This window comes from Orcinus orca, chromosome 2 (genome assembly GCF_937001465.1).
Source record: "Orcinus orca chromosome 2, mOrcOrc1.1, whole genome shotgun sequence".
Taxonomy (NCBI): Eukaryota; Metazoa; Chordata; class Mammalia; order Artiodactyla; family Delphinidae; genus Orcinus; species Orcinus orca.
In genome coordinates, this window is record NC_064560.1 from 113,053,549 (window position 1) to 113,068,842 (window position 15,294).

General features: G+C 44.3%; 1 protein-coding gene across 3 annotated transcripts in view; it reads right to left on the minus strand.

Moving 5' to 3' along the window:
• Positions 1-6,388: 6,388 nt before the first annotated feature.
• SQOR (sulfide quinone oxidoreductase) overlaps positions 6,389-15,294 on the minus strand; it is a 46,082-nt gene continuing 37,176 nt past the window's right edge. For all 3 annotated transcript variants that reach the window (XM_033408377.2, XM_004281272.3, XM_049706072.1), the window contains 4 exons: positions 10,555-10,738; positions 8,428-8,495; positions 7,965-8,143; positions 6,389-6,727 (listed from right to left, as the gene is read on the minus strand). In XM_033408377.2, coding sequence (XP_033264268.1) covers positions 6,670-6,727; positions 7,965-8,143; positions 8,428-8,495; positions 10,555-10,738 — 489 coding nt within the window. In that variant the 3' untranslated portion in view covers positions 6,389-6,669. The remainder of the gene's footprint in view (positions 6,728-7,964; positions 8,144-8,427; positions 8,496-10,554; positions 10,739-15,294) is intronic.

Genomic DNA, 15,294 nt, shown 5'->3' on the forward strand with positions numbered 1-15,294 from the left:
GCCTCTGCACTTTCCAATTCCTTTCTGCCTGCACTATTTATATAGTGGTTTCTGTTTGCCTGACACACAGTATCCTAAATATTCCTGAATATTTCCCCTCCTCTCCTTCCTTAGTGCCTTAATTCAAGCCCTCACCCTTCCTTGCTGAAGTTAGTTGGCCCTGGCCTTGGTCAGCCTGTCTGGAGTCTTCTCCTCCATGCATAGCTCACCCAAGCTGCTACAGTCTCCTCTCGTTCACGCGTAAATTCCTTCAGTGGCTCTGCACCCCTTTGAGTTTACGTTGTGTCAGTCAGCGGCCCAACAGAAAGCAGATGACACGGTCAAGTGAGGCTAGTTCACGAAGGGCTTATGTACAAAGGTGGGCCAGGTTGGGGGAACCGCAGGCCCAGTGAGGTCCCTCGGGATTCGTAGGCAGGGAGCTGTTGCCACCCTTGTGCCCGTCAGGATGGGTGCAGGGAGAGGGCATCAGGCATCGGAACCCAAAAAGAGAGTGGGGCTTCTCCAGCCATCTGTGCTGAAGGACCAGATTTGTGGGATTTGTTTTCATTTTGTTTGATTTTTTAAAAATCTAATTCTTCTCAGACTAGTACTTCTGCAAAATACAATTAAAAATTATTGGGAAAAAATGAAATTTGAAAACACATAAAACACAAGCCCCCACAGGGAGATCAGCTCAGTGCTTTGTGACCGCCTGGAGGGGTGGGATAGGGAGGTGGGGAGGGAGGGAGATGCAAGAGGGAAGAGATATGGGAACATATGTATATGTATAACTGATTCACTTTGTTATAAAGCAAAAACTAACACAGCATCGTAAAGCAATTATACTCCAATAAAGAGGTAAAAAAAAAAAAACACAAGCCCCAATTTTTTTATTATTAGATCCAACAGGTAACATATATAAATTATCTCTGTCAAATTAACTCCTACTCTCAATTTCTGTTCTTACCTCATCATAGGGCCAAGATAGCCCCGCCAGGAGGGAGCCAGAAAAAGAAACGCCCCAACCTTACCCTCCTCCCTCCCTCCCACCTCTTACCAACCCACACTGGCCAAACCCAACCAGAAACTAGACAGCAGGGGAGACCATTCGCGGCCTGTGCTGGGCCGCCTCCCAGGGCAGACAGCAGGATGCAGAAAGTCCAGGGTGGGGCTGGAGGAACAAAAGGCAACATCAGAGATCCCAACCCAAGATCCTCCAGAAGCCCATTTCCCACCGTCTTCCTGTCGTTCAGTATCCCTCGTACACATACCAAGTTACCCACAGTCCCCACAGCCTCCCGCCTGCATCCCTTTACACATACTGTTCCCCACGCCTGGGAAGTTTCCACTCCTCTGCTCCTGGCCAAGTCTAACTCGCAGATCAGGACTGCAGTGGTAATAATGGTTTGGAGTGCTGAGAACATTTGTCTATCAATCTACTTCTTTAGGTAGCAATCCCCACTCCCCTAGCTATTAAGTGGGCACATGGCCAAAATGTAGCTGGTTCGTTCAGCTAACAAATATTTACTGAGAACTTACTGTGTGCTGTTCTAGGTACTGCTAATACAGCACTCAACAGAAAGAGCACTCTTTCGGATAGGGGAAACACATTTGTTTGTTCATCTGCTGATAAGCATAATCCTTCCCCAGAACTGGTCTGTGGACATTTAGAAAGCCAAGTTCTTTTTTCCGCTAAGGAGGCCAAGCCAGGAGGACATGCATGTAGCCCTCTTCCCTGGGCACAGTGAGAAAGCCTGTCTGTCGCAGAGAGTGAGTCAGAGGGAAAAAGAATTGAGAGAATTGAAAGGAAAAAGAGAGCACCTTGATTATATTATGACTCCTAGATCTAGCCAAATCTGAAGTGAACACCCGAGTTTCCCAGTTACATGAGTCGATAAGTTCTCCTTTTTCTCTTAGGCTTATTTGGGTTGGATTTCTGTCCGAACCAAATGAGACCTGGCTAATACAGGGACTCATCTCAAACTTTACCTTCTTCTGAATATTCTCCCTGAATGTCTGGTGTAAGACAGTGGCATATTCTGAATGCTATGACCACACACAGATGGGACATCTACCTTGGCGCTTTATGGAAAGAACCCAGCAGAGCTCACTGAGGACAAGGGTTTTCATCTCTGAATCCCCAGGGCCTTGTGTTTATTAGATGCCCCCAAAATATTTGTGGGAGTAGCTGATAGTGAATTCTTGCAGTCAGTGAACCCCTATAACCAATAGTATATATCTATCATATGTATTTATACAGCCTGGAGATTGGGACTGATTGAGATCAAGAGAGATTGAATACAAAGGGCCTTCTGTGATCTAAGTTAACCAGTGGCCCAGAGAGTTTCAGGGACTTCCCCTAGGTGACACAGCCAGTGAGAGGCAGATCTGGGATTCAAACCAGGCAAGCTGGATCCAGACACGTGCTCTTAGCCACTACCCCACATGGGCTAATCTATAATGCTGGCAATTTCCCAACTCTGAAAGTCAGTCGAAATGAGGCAGGGATCTGTGGTGGTATCAAGTGACAGAATCCGTCTTGCTAGAACAAGGATGTTGGAGAGCCATCATGACCGCATTTCTCACAGGCAGGCAGGAATTTCTAGTCTAACGGGAAGCTGTATTTCTGAGCACTTCATTCAACTACTGGAGTTAACAACAACAATCACAGCTACAGTCTGTGTGCCAAACTGTTAAAAGCTATTCCTCAATTCATTTAATGCTTGTGTTAACCCTGTGAAGTAGGTATTGCTACCCACTCTACAGGTTATAAAGTGGTGATGAAAACGCACTAGTGGGACGCTATGAGGCACGAGTCAGTGGCAGAGCCAGGACCTGAATCCCCGTCTGCGGCTCCAGATCCTGTGTTCTATCCAGCTGTCCCTCGAGACATCTGAACCCAGCTTGTGCCAGTACAGCACCAGAGTTCCTGCCTTTTTGCACCACTGCGGGCCTGGGTGTGGCCTCAAATTGTAGCCGAGGGATGCAATTACAGGAGTTTTACTGCATGTAAACATGGAAAGTTATAACTTCATTTAGGGTTGTTCACAGCACGCACTCCTCCCGGGAAGTTACTTTTTAAAAATCAATACGGGGGGGGGGGGCGAGAAAACTGTTCCATATTTCACCATCCATCTTTCTCAACTGTGTCTTGTGACCTTTCTACCTAATATCTGTTGCAGAGTATTAGCCTTGACTTTCTCTAGCATGAGACAAGCAATCGCCTCAGCTACTTGGCAGTTAACCTACGCAGAGAGACCTGGTTTTCATTCATCCTTTCAGAAAGCCTCATCTTATCCAAAGCATTGCTCTTGTTCCTTCCCCGCCCCCCACCCAAAATGATCAAAATGAGCCAATCCCAAATGAAAGTTCCGTCTGTGGTCTTAGGGCATAAAGCAGGGACTTTGCTTTAAAATCAAACTGGACTTACCCAGTGCATACAATCAGAGGAGCTACTCTTAACTGTTGCATAACAAAGCCACCTTCCACAAAAAGACCTTCTATGTCTTTGATAATTATCTGTTATTGCAGGATTATGTGAGAAAAGTATCTAGTGATGACTATATGCCAATACTCTCCAAGGCACATGACATATATTTGTTACATTAATTAATTAGCAGTTTTCTCAGCCAGGACAAATGATCCGTGCACCTTGAGTAATTACTCACCGATCTCCTCCTCTCTACAACCAACCCCTGGGTCTTCAACGCATATTAAGTGTAAAACACAGGTCACAAAACAGTACTTACAGTATGATCCTATTTGTTTTCAGGAACTTTATATGTAACAGCAATATTAGGACACGAGAGAAAAAGACACCAAGATGCTATTAGCTGTTACAACTGGGTGATGGATTTGGAGTGATTTCTATTCCATTTGTTGATCTCTGTTCTCTAAATTTTCTACAAAATTTAGAAATAAGGGGGGAAAAAAACACCAAAAATGTTTTTAATACAAAAGAAATAAATAAATAAGAACCAACTGAATCTGAAACCCTGTGCTCTCCCTGCTGACTTAAGTCTCACTTCCCTCCCTGTATCTCAGTGGTCCCTAAGCTGCCACCCAGCTCTGTTTTCACTATATCCACAGCTCACCCTGGGCTGACACCAAGGGTGGGGGTGGGGGGGCAAGGAGGGATTTCCCAAGTCAGCAGTCCTAGCCCTGAGTCACTTCTGCACTCTGCAGGCATCAGCCTCTGAGCTGGAGCCCTCCACAGGGTGGGACCAGCCACCTCACCCTGCCCCAGGCACCACCTTTGGAGAAACCACCACCTATCCTGGTCTTACCCCTCCCCACTTCCTGCTGCTGACCCGGCTAACCTGAGGCATTCCCAGAGAAGGGCCTCGCCCTCGGCCGATCCCACATTCGTGGTTAAGGAGATATGGTTTCAAAGGCCAGACTTTTCTGGAATTCAGCACATTTCTGATCTTTCCCAGCTCAGAGGAGTAACAGCTGGAGACCAGTGTACTGACCAATAGTGGTTACTGCTCCCTCCAGCCCCGGCAGTAAATTCTGCCCAGCATAATGTGCACTGAGGCCGTTTCCTGATGCTTGGAGGTGTATTCGGAATGCATGATCGTAAACAGACCCAAGAAGCTCCAGCTCACCCCGGGAGGGATTTCACAGTGACTCACCCCGGAGCCTCAGCCATTCCCAGAGACACAGCCTCACTCTCTGAAAATACATTTTTGTCCACATTTAGGGAGAGCGTCCTGGCTGGTTATTCCCAGGACTTCTTGGACCTTGCAGGGAAAGATCATTTGGGGCGAAGAGCCCCCAGCTCTCGCTGACTCAGCAGCCCACCAGGAGGCAGGCTGCAGCGGTCTCAGGCAGGAGCTCTGTAAAGGCCCAGGGACTCCGAGAACAGGGCAGAAACACCCCACCTCTGCCTGTTTCAGAGCCGCACAGAGGGAAAAACAGTGCCACCTGTTATAGCACTGCTCTCCCATTCTAGAACTGAGGTGGGAGTGGGAGGGCTGAGTGCAATCACTGCAGTGGTCAGTATAATCTATGGTCCAAATAGGACATTTCGGAGAGTGAAAGGGGGCGTCATTGATAGCTACGCCAGAATAACATATGTTAAACGGGAAGATGTGTGGTCACGCAGAAAACATCTCCCACTTCTAGTGCCCGATTAGGGGTCTGCTGCTAGGATGGTACCCCGTTCCTCCTCAGAACTGTGCCACTGAGGAAAGTCTACTTTCCAAATCAGAGCAAGGCCTCTTTCGGCGAGCTCCCCAGCATCCCAGGGAAAGGAGAGGAAACTATCCTTTAGGAACCACAAAACTGTGGCAGGGCCGTTATCTGTCGGTTCACCACTGCATCTCCAGGGCCAAGACAGTGCTTGGCGGCTTGTAGCAGCTCAGTAAATCCTTGCTGAATTAATGAATGAATGCCTAAGCAGAGTTTCTAAAGTCATCAGGGAACCTCAGGAAACCAGAGAGACTTAGCAACCCTAGGTAACACTGTTACCTAAACTAGGTAACAGTTTAGGTTTGAACTCTAAACTGTTATGAAAATCTAAGGCATTGCATAGACTGCTAAGCAATGCCCTTTGGTGGAGTGTATAAATAAATGTGAAACATGCAAAGCTTTCAAATGCCAGGCTGAACTGAAACTGCAAGCTTCCAAATAAACTGCTTGGGAACCAATGATTTTGCTGCTGAACTTCAAATAAACTGCAACTACTTCCTGCAATATTTCCAATGTGATCTCATTCAAAATTTTATTGGCCAGAATTGGGACTGAATCAACGCCATCCTCGCTGTGTGTATGTTCTCTGCAAAGCAGGGGCCATGAGAGAATTAGATTTGCAAGAGATTTATTGGGGGAAATGTCTGTCAAGGCTAAAGGAGGAGGAACAGGAGAAGGCAAGGGAGGGCTTTCAGACCATGATTCGGCAGGGACACCTGGGAAAGGAGGAGGGGAAGGAAGGAGGGATGGGAAAGAACCACCTCAGGCTTGACGCAGTCCCGAGAGAGTTTCAGCCAGGCTAATGGGAAATCCTGGAGCCAAAGTTGCCAGGAAGAAGAGTTCCACATCCTGTAGGAATAGGCCAGCATGAGTACCCACCCCACTCCCCGCATCAGTCACTGGCTAGGAGAATGTGGCCTCCGCGTGAACATGGTGGCAGAGCAGAGGGGCAGCGGCCGGGCTCTCGGTCCACTGCCCCCGCAGCACCAGTTCTAGGCCGCACGTCTTTGGGGCTTTCACAGATACTGTTTGAAATACTATTCTCCTTGGAATGACTTGTTTTCTGTAAATCCAAACAGGCTCTGGAGAAATTAGGCCCGCTATCAGTTGAATACTCGAAGTAGATAACAGGTAAGCTATCCCACCACCACCATCTTTTCCTCCCCAGGGCCGTAACTTTTCATTCCACTAGTCAAGATAGAATTTTCTCACAGAATGTCAATCAATGGCAAGCTTTTATTTAAAAAATAGAAGTCTATTCTTTCATTTGCGTATTTCCAAAGAATCAAACTCATCCTGGGCAGCCTGCATGGTGGCTGTCCAGAGGGACTGAAAAGGGAGGCATCTGGTCACCATCATGCAGCAGTAAATGCTTTACGGGGTTAGATTTTGAGTTCTTCATGCTGCTCGCGGTCAATCAGTGGCTGTGATTTTGGTCCAGGAGCCATCCAAGGATGGATGGCCATCCCTGCAAGCCATCCAGAAGCTGAGCCATCCTCAGCTCCTACCCAGATGGAACAACTTCCGCAGAAAGGCTGGTCCTCCCCAGTAACCCCTGTAAGAAATGACACAGAAAAGTTCTTTGCATCGGAAAAGATGGGGGTGACTTCGGCCAGCCTGGCGGCTGCTCACACAAAACACTTATCAGGCCATACCGTGAGACTGACAGCGAAGTAGAACGATCCCAGGACTAGGAGGGGACAAGTCCTGGCTTTGACACTGACTTGCTATGTGAGCCTGAACACGCTGACTCGGTTCGGCCAAACAAAGCCCCCACTACGTGCAGACTGCAATCCCTTCTACCTTCACCTGCTCGTGAATTAAGTATAGGTCAGGGTTTCTCAACCTTGGCCCTACTGACATTTTGGACCAGATACTTCTCTGTGGTGGAGGCTGTCCGGTTCAGCAGCATCCTAGGCCTCTGCTCACTAGATGCCAGTAGCATCCCCTCCAGCTGTGACAACAGAATGTATCTCCAGATGTTGTCAAAAGTCCCCTGGGGAGCAAAACCGCCCCTGGCTGAAAAACACTGGTATCGATATTCTGACTTACTTTTCTTAAAGTGTTTAGGAAAGTCAAATGAGATCATTTTTTTTTTGCAACAAAAAAAGAGGAATTATTAAGTTTGGTACTCTGTTTACTACTTGAATGCCTACTATGTAGCTGTCTCTTTAGGTATTGTCTCATTCCTCCCCATCCTGTGAGGAAGACAATGTTACTTTCATTTTGCAGATGAGAAACTTAAAACACAGAGAGTTTAAGCAACTGGCCCTAGGACACACAGCTAGTAAATGGCAGACACGTGATTCAAACAAAGGTCAGACTCCAAAGCTTATGCTCTTAATCGCTATGTTTTCTTTGTCCTATAACATAATAAAAACAAAAGCAAGGTAGCAGATGATAAAGTACTTGACATGTCAAAGTGATTTACTATGATGATTACTATTATTTATCCAGCAGCAAGAGAGAACCAGAAACTGGAAGACAGAAGACTCGGTCACTGCCAATAATAGAGACAACAGGCTGCATCCCCTGTGGGTGGTAGCTGTGCTAGGGCTCCCTTCCCTCACCCAGGGCAGCCTCTTTCCCACCACATCTGGCCGATGCTTCAGAACCCTTTTCAGGCAGCCATCACTAATCTATGAGACCTGGCACAGCAAGGTGGTTCCCTTTCGACAGTCCTGCTTGGGGTCATATCTCCTGAAGTTGGAAGGCCTTTTGGAAACAACCGCCCTGCACAAGTCGGTGCAATCTGCTAACAGCTGTGCCTCTCCCCCAGGCAATGCACTGACCTTAGCATCACATTCCAATACAGGAACGGCATCATGTCAGCCTTCATGAGGTACATGGAAAGCCTCTCTTTGCTCTGGTCAAAGGGGAAGGTTTCCAGGGGCTGAGCGTTGTAGTCAAATTCCGCGAGAATAACACGGTTGTAGCCAGTCACCAGTGGACACGACGTGTAGCCATCATACTAAAATTGGCCATGAGACAGAGTTGGAAAGTGGCTTCTTTCACGGTGCTGTGTAGATACTTTAGAATTTATTATTTACTCTGAGCAGTTGTAATTTTTTTCTTTATATTCTAATTTTTTGTACAGTGAAAAAATAGAAATTATATAATACACTAAAGGCAAAAACTGAAGTGCCCATATTAGAGAAATTAATTAAGAAAGTGGCAAAATTGTGGGAAAACACTGTTTTCATGCAGAACGGAAGATGGTAAATTGAGACAGTGATTCTTACAAGGCATACAAACCTTCTTCACTGGTGTTTGATTCTTCATAATCAGAGAAATTGTTCTGTCAAGTATTCCTGACTGGGCAGCTACATGAGAAATGGAGAAGTCAGAAAAACATAAGCAGCTAGATTTTCCATGAAAACTAATTTGCAAGTAACTTTAATGTGAACAAGTTAAGAAGACCCCATCCCTCTAGACTGTAACTAGAGCACAACTCTTAACCCAGTGATGAAATCTAGCTTCACCAGGGACAAGACAAACTAACAGGAGGGGCTCCTGAGGTGACAAAGTGGGAGGTACACAGCCTCACTGTGCAAGTCTTGCCGAAACGTATGATCTGAATCTGATCATCAAAAACTACTAGATGGTTCTAAATTGTGGGATGTTCTACAAGGATAACCGGCCTGGACTCTTCAAAAATGCCAATGTCATAAAAGGAAAAAAAAAAAAAAACCAAATGTCAGAGGCTTCTAGATTAAAGAAAACCAAAGAGACATGACAACCAATACAGAGTGTGGCCTTTGACTGGCTCATGAATTTAAGGGGAATTGGGGCCGGGGAGGGGGGCAGGGAAAGCTATAAAGGACATTTTTAGGGAAAATGGAGAAATTCAAACTGGATTGTATTGATGATTTTATAATACAATGTTCAGTTTCTTGGACATGATAATGGTCTTGTGGGTATAGAGGAGAAAGTGCTTTTTCTTAGGAGATAGAGGTTGAAGTGTTTGAGGGTGAAGTATCAGGATGTCAAAACTTACTTTCTAATGACTCAACCAAAAAGTGTACATAGTGATCAAGCAAAATATTAATTTATTGGTTAATTATTATGTTAGTCACAAAATATTAATAACTGGTTAACACCTGAAGGGTATATGGGTATTCACTGTACTTTCAAATTTTTCATAGATTTGAGACTTTTGAAATGAAAAGTTGGGGGAAAATTACTGTTAATACTGAAAAAGACAGGTTTCCCTGGTGGCACAGTGGTTAAGAATCCACCGGCCAATGCAAGGAACACGGGTTCAAGCCCTGGTCCCGGAAGACCCCACATGCCGCGGAGCAACTAAGCCCGTACGCCACAACTACTGAGCCTGTGCTCTAGAGCCCGCGAGCCACAACTACTGAGCCCACGTGCCACAACTACTGAAGCCCGCGCACCTAGAGCCCACGCTCTGCAACGAGAAGCCACCGCAATGAGAAGCCCATGCACCACAACGCACCGCAACAAAGAGTAGCCCCGGCTCGCCACAACTAGAGAAAGCCCACACACAGCAATGAAGACCCAATGCAGCCAAAAATAAATTTTAAAATAGTAATAATAATAATGAAAAAGACATTCAATGGATTTCCTAGAAAGTCTTTCTTAGGTTGATGTATTCAAGCAGAAGTAACACATGTTTGGCAGGTGTGTAATTCACACAAAATGCTCCCATACCCGTCAGCAGGGAGGTCCGTGTTTCATAACATCTAAAGAAGATAGTCCCTGTCTACAGAAAACAGAATCTAAAAGGCAATTCCCTCCATCACTGCTAGAGCAGAACATCGACGTGAAGAATTTAGTTTCCCAGGCTGAGGCCTTAATCATGTACCAATCAGGGCACTCTCCACTGTATCTGTCTTAGTGCAATTTTCTGCTCTGCAAGCTTTCATTGACTTGCATGTGTTTTCTGGGGAAACAAATGCTTCCCTAGTTTTATGGTGTTTCAGGCAGAAGAAAAATAGCCAACCTACCTGGCATCGGGGGCAAAGAAGGCCAGGGATGTGAGCACGGCAGTATGAGAAGTAACAGAACTCTAGAGAGCTGGAAAAGCGGTACCTCTCTGTCTCTAATGCCCCCTCCCCTGAAAACCACCCCTCTGACAGAGAAAAGGCAGATGAGGTCGTGCTACTCTGGTTGCAAAGCACTTAACAGATACTTTCTTCTTTACACAACACTAGGTTCACGGACAACTTGCTTCTCTGTTGGGGAGGCCAAAGTCATTTTTAGGCCACAAAAGTTTCTTCATTATTAATGAAATCTATCTTCATTAATATAATTAGCACATAATGAAATGCCACTTGTGCCCAACTTTTGTTTTTGTTATGACAGTGCCTGAGGATGACATCATGTTGAGTGGGGAAGAAACACAACTCGTGGTCTTACCTACGGCAGCAGCGGTCTTTGACGTCGGCAGGTTGGTGCAGTCCCCGATCCCAAACACGTTTGGGTACCGCTTGTGCTGCAGAGTGTCTTTATCCACGTCCACCCAGCCGGCAGCGTCAGCCACAGGACTTGTCTTGAGGACATCTGGTGGGCTCATTGGTGGTGTAACGTGAAGCATTTCATACTGCAAAAAGGGAGAGCATCCAAATGTGTGTTTCTTCTGTTATTTCTATAGCCCCACAAGCTCCCGTCCTAACTCCCTAACCCACACCCTGTACTATGGCTGTATGGAGCAGTGTAAGTGCTCATTACTGATCCACACCCACTCCAAGATTTTACACACTCCTGTGCAAATGTGGTGATAAAATAACTGACATGGTCTCCCTATACAGAGGGCACGTGATCCCTTGGGCAGTGGGCATGGGGGAATCCGAAATACTGGAGTGAACCTCACTAACATTTTGAAAGAACTCATTGATGCTTCTATTTATTACTAAAACAAAGCAGGGGGTGTATCTCAGTTGCTCTCTCCCTGACCCTCAGCTGTCGACTTGTAAAAGTCTGGTACTTCAGTTTTATTCTGCAAAGAGGTTCTCAGAGCACCTGAAACTTTTAAAGGCCATGTGAGGAGCTCATAAGTGGGCACCATTCCCAAATGTGGGCCAACACTCAAAATACATAAAGGAAACCATCAAAATGCCAATTTAAGGTGAAATAAAGGTGGCAAAAATATTGGCTAGCACTTTGAAGAAGGAGGGGTCTGATTCAGTGCTGGGTTTACTGAACCATGTGGGAGGCAGGGTGGATTTTTTTTTCCCAAAAACCTGTATCAGGGTTACCCTTGGCAATAGGGCACTAACCAAACCTGGTCAATTCTGATGGCTCAATTAACTCTTTTGTTTATGTAATGTTCTTTTTTGTTTACATGATATTTTGCAGTTTATCCTTTTTATTCTTCATTTAATAAACTCCATCTAGCAATATCAAATTGATTTAAATGTCCACAAAACATTTCATTACGGTGAAAACTTTAGCATCTTAGGACAATCCTAACCTTGTAATAGTCAACAACCCCTGGTTTCCATAAGGAGCTCTGTCCCCTCAGCAGGGCCTGGCAGTCAGTGGTGGCAGAGGGAGTTAGGAAGGTGACTTGTATTTATTCCCACTCTCAGACAATTATAAGCTTAATCAACCTTAAGGTAGAAGGAGTAGGGCAAATGGGCAGTGTTCTGCAAAGCACTCTGGGTGGCTCTTTAGGGGCCTGGGTCCCTGAGGCTGGGTCTGTTCATTTACATGGAGACTGAGCACATGTCTGCAGGACAGCAGATGCAACGGTCAAGAACCGTCATCCACCAAATTATTAAGGCCATGTCTGTATTTCTGCAGTTAACCAGACCACTTTTTTTAGCTGAGGGCTAAACCTTGCTGAAGTTACTGTGCTTGAATTTCACAAATACACATGAATTTCATACATCTTTTCTAGAAGGAAGGTTAAATATTTCCACATAATCATCATAAAGGTATGAAGTTTTACTTGAGAAAAGAACTACTGGGGTTTGCATTATAGATTTGCTGAAAATTAACATTAGCATTCAGTTGTAGCTTGTTCTTTATCCATTATTTCCATAAACTGAATCTGATAAATAACTTGGTTATCCTTCATTAACATAAATCATCTATTGAGAATATAAACTTTAATGTTCATAAGCAGCATTTGGGAGACTTGTGGAAAATGCAGGTTCCTGGGCCCCACCACCCCCAGATCCCAATCCAGTAGGTGTGGGAGAAGAACAGGAACCTGCACTTTAACAAAATCCCCTAGTGATTCTGACATATGAAACCTGTAGATGATAGTTTTAGAAGCTCTGGCTTGAAGGAACAGGTTCATTTACAATGAAAAATGAAATGCTATTACTTAGAAAGTGATTTCACCTTTCCTTTCCTCATCTATAAGGAAATGCACTACATTAGACAATCTCCAAAATCTCATCTAGTTCTAGGACTCCATGATATAAAAAAAGTTTAGGACTTCCCTAGTGGCGCAGTGGTTGAGAGTCTGCCTGCTGATGCAGGGGACACGGGTTCGTGCCCTGGTCCGGGAAGATCCCACATGCCGCGGAGCGGCTGGGCCCGTGAGCCATGGCTGCTGAGCTTGTGCGTCCAGAGCCTGTGCTCCGCAATGGGAGAGGCCACAGCAGTGAGAGGCCCGCATACCGCCAAAAAAAAAAAAAAAAAAAGTTTAGATATTTATAAACATAGGAGACTTGGACCAGTTCACAAGCTCTCTATGAAGGATCAGAGACTATAGGCTTTTGGGTACATTTAATTCTTTACAGCATGGTGCCCAATCCTGGTTACACAAGAGAATCATTAGGGGAACTTTTGAAATTCCCAATCCTCAGTCCACACCCTAGACCAATTAACCAGAATCCCTGGGGGTTAGACCCAGGCATCAGCACATTTTAAAAGCTCTCCAGGTTATTGCAATGTGCAGCCAGGGCTGAGAGCCATTGCTCTAAAGACTTTTGGTCGATTTTTTGAAATTCGTATTTTAAACAGTGGAATTGGGTCTGGAGGGAAAATCTTACCTAAAATCTTATACTTCAAAAGGGCACAAGTAATCTTCTTTCCTTATAAACCCTTTAGAAGAACCATAACCATTTATTTATGCAAGTCCCTATCTGCAGCCTCAACTATCCACAGCACAGCTGAGAACCAAAGTAAAAAGGCCCAAATAACAAAATTAAGTCCATGCACTCAAGCTCATACACTTTGCTCATAAAAGTATGCTGTGGGCCCTCACACATAGCCTATTTGCTTTTACTTTCCATAAAATTTAATGAGTTTGGCTATCTCATTTTCCAGCCAATAAAAAATTAGAAATAGCGATTTAAAAGAGCTGAAGCTGGAGGGGCCTTCCAAAGTCACAACTGCCTTACAGCCAGGAAAAAAGAAAACCGGAAAACCACAAAGTGGACACACACAACAGCAAATAACAGAGTAGTCTGAGACTCTTTTGTAAGGTGATAACTAGCTCTAAACAACCCAGTAGGCCCTAAGAGCATAACTCTGCAAGAGCTATGCAAAATTATGACCCTGAGCTGGGGGAAGTAGATGAGCCCGAGACATACTGTGACACCAGAAAGCAAGGAAGTGCTCAAAAATATGATGGGGACATGTCACAACGACATAGGAGCCATCCTAAAAGGGCTCCTACTGACCAAATCTGGGACAACTTGAGCACCAAAATAATTAAGGACAGGGATGAATTATAAACCACTGGGGGAAAAAACAGAAATTCATGAGTTCATACTAATAATTAATTAATTAATTGAGAAGAGAGGGCTTTTGCTGACAGGATGCCAAGAGTCTATCAGTAAAGGTGGAGGGAATGCTGGACCGCAACATCATTTTGCAACCATCATAGTAAAGACTGGATTAGGCAAAAATCATCAATGGATGTTAAATCTAGTGGGAAACTTTACTGAGTAGGGTGTTTGCATGGTCTGAAATTGCACCCCCCTCACCCCCGCCAAACTCCTTATTATTAGCAAGGAAGAAAAAGAATAATAATTATACAGTGGAGAAATTGGACCGTATCTTGACTGGAGATCAAAATGAACATCTTCAGGGAGGGGCAGATGAGCACTGTGTGCTTTCCAATGTGAAGCCCTAGAAAGACACACCACTTACGTGGTATTTCAGTCCAAAAAGCAGAGCCTGAAACTCATCAGAAGAAAACATAAACAAACCCAAAATGAGGAACATTCTATTAAAAAATAAAAGTGGGGTGGGAGGGAGCTGTATTATTCTAAAATGTCAGTGTCATGGAAGACAAAGAAAGGCTGTGGAAACATTCCAGATTAAAGGAGGCTAAAGAGACATGGCAATTATACTGGCTTCTGTCCTGGAGGGGATAGCACTAACAAATGCTACTTGTCAATCAACAAAACCAGACTGTAACTCATAGATTAAAATATTGTATCCATGCTAAATGTACTGAATTGATAACTGTACTGTGGTTATATAAGAGAATACTCCTATCTCTTAGGAAATTTACAGTGAAATATTTATGGGTAAAGGACCATGTTGTACGATGTACATAACTCACCTTTAAATGCTTTGGGAAAATATATTATATTACATTACATTATACTTACATATAGAGAGAAACAGAAAGTGAAGTCAATGAGTAAAACTCTATAATAAAGTGAATCTAGGTAAAGTCTGTATACAGTCTTCTTTGCACAATTTTTATTTTTGCAACTTCTCTAAGTTTGAGATTATTTCTAACTCAAAGTTTTTAAAAATATGACCTTGAGTCATTAGCAGCATTTTAAATGATAGTCATTACATGCCATTTAAGAAAGGAAAGATGTGTGAAATACATTTGAAAAAGAGTTTGTACTAGGAAGCTTAACGTGTGAAGTTTTGATGTTTACAAAATTCATCTTTGGTTCACTTCAAAATTTCCTTTTATGGACTCCTTCATTCCTCTAAAAATGCTGAATGAATAAACTGTGACTCTATGTACTGTTTCCTCATTAGTAACAGCTCTTGCCAGAATGACAATAAACAAATGATGCTTCCATGCATCTTCTCCAGATGGCTTTACATCTTGTTCTTAATGTACTAGTGCCACACTTCACAGAAGAAGAAACAGACACATAGAAGCCAAGTCCATATACAAAGGCTAGATCTTTCCAAGCAGGATGTGGCGCCACCAGATCTTTCAAGGAT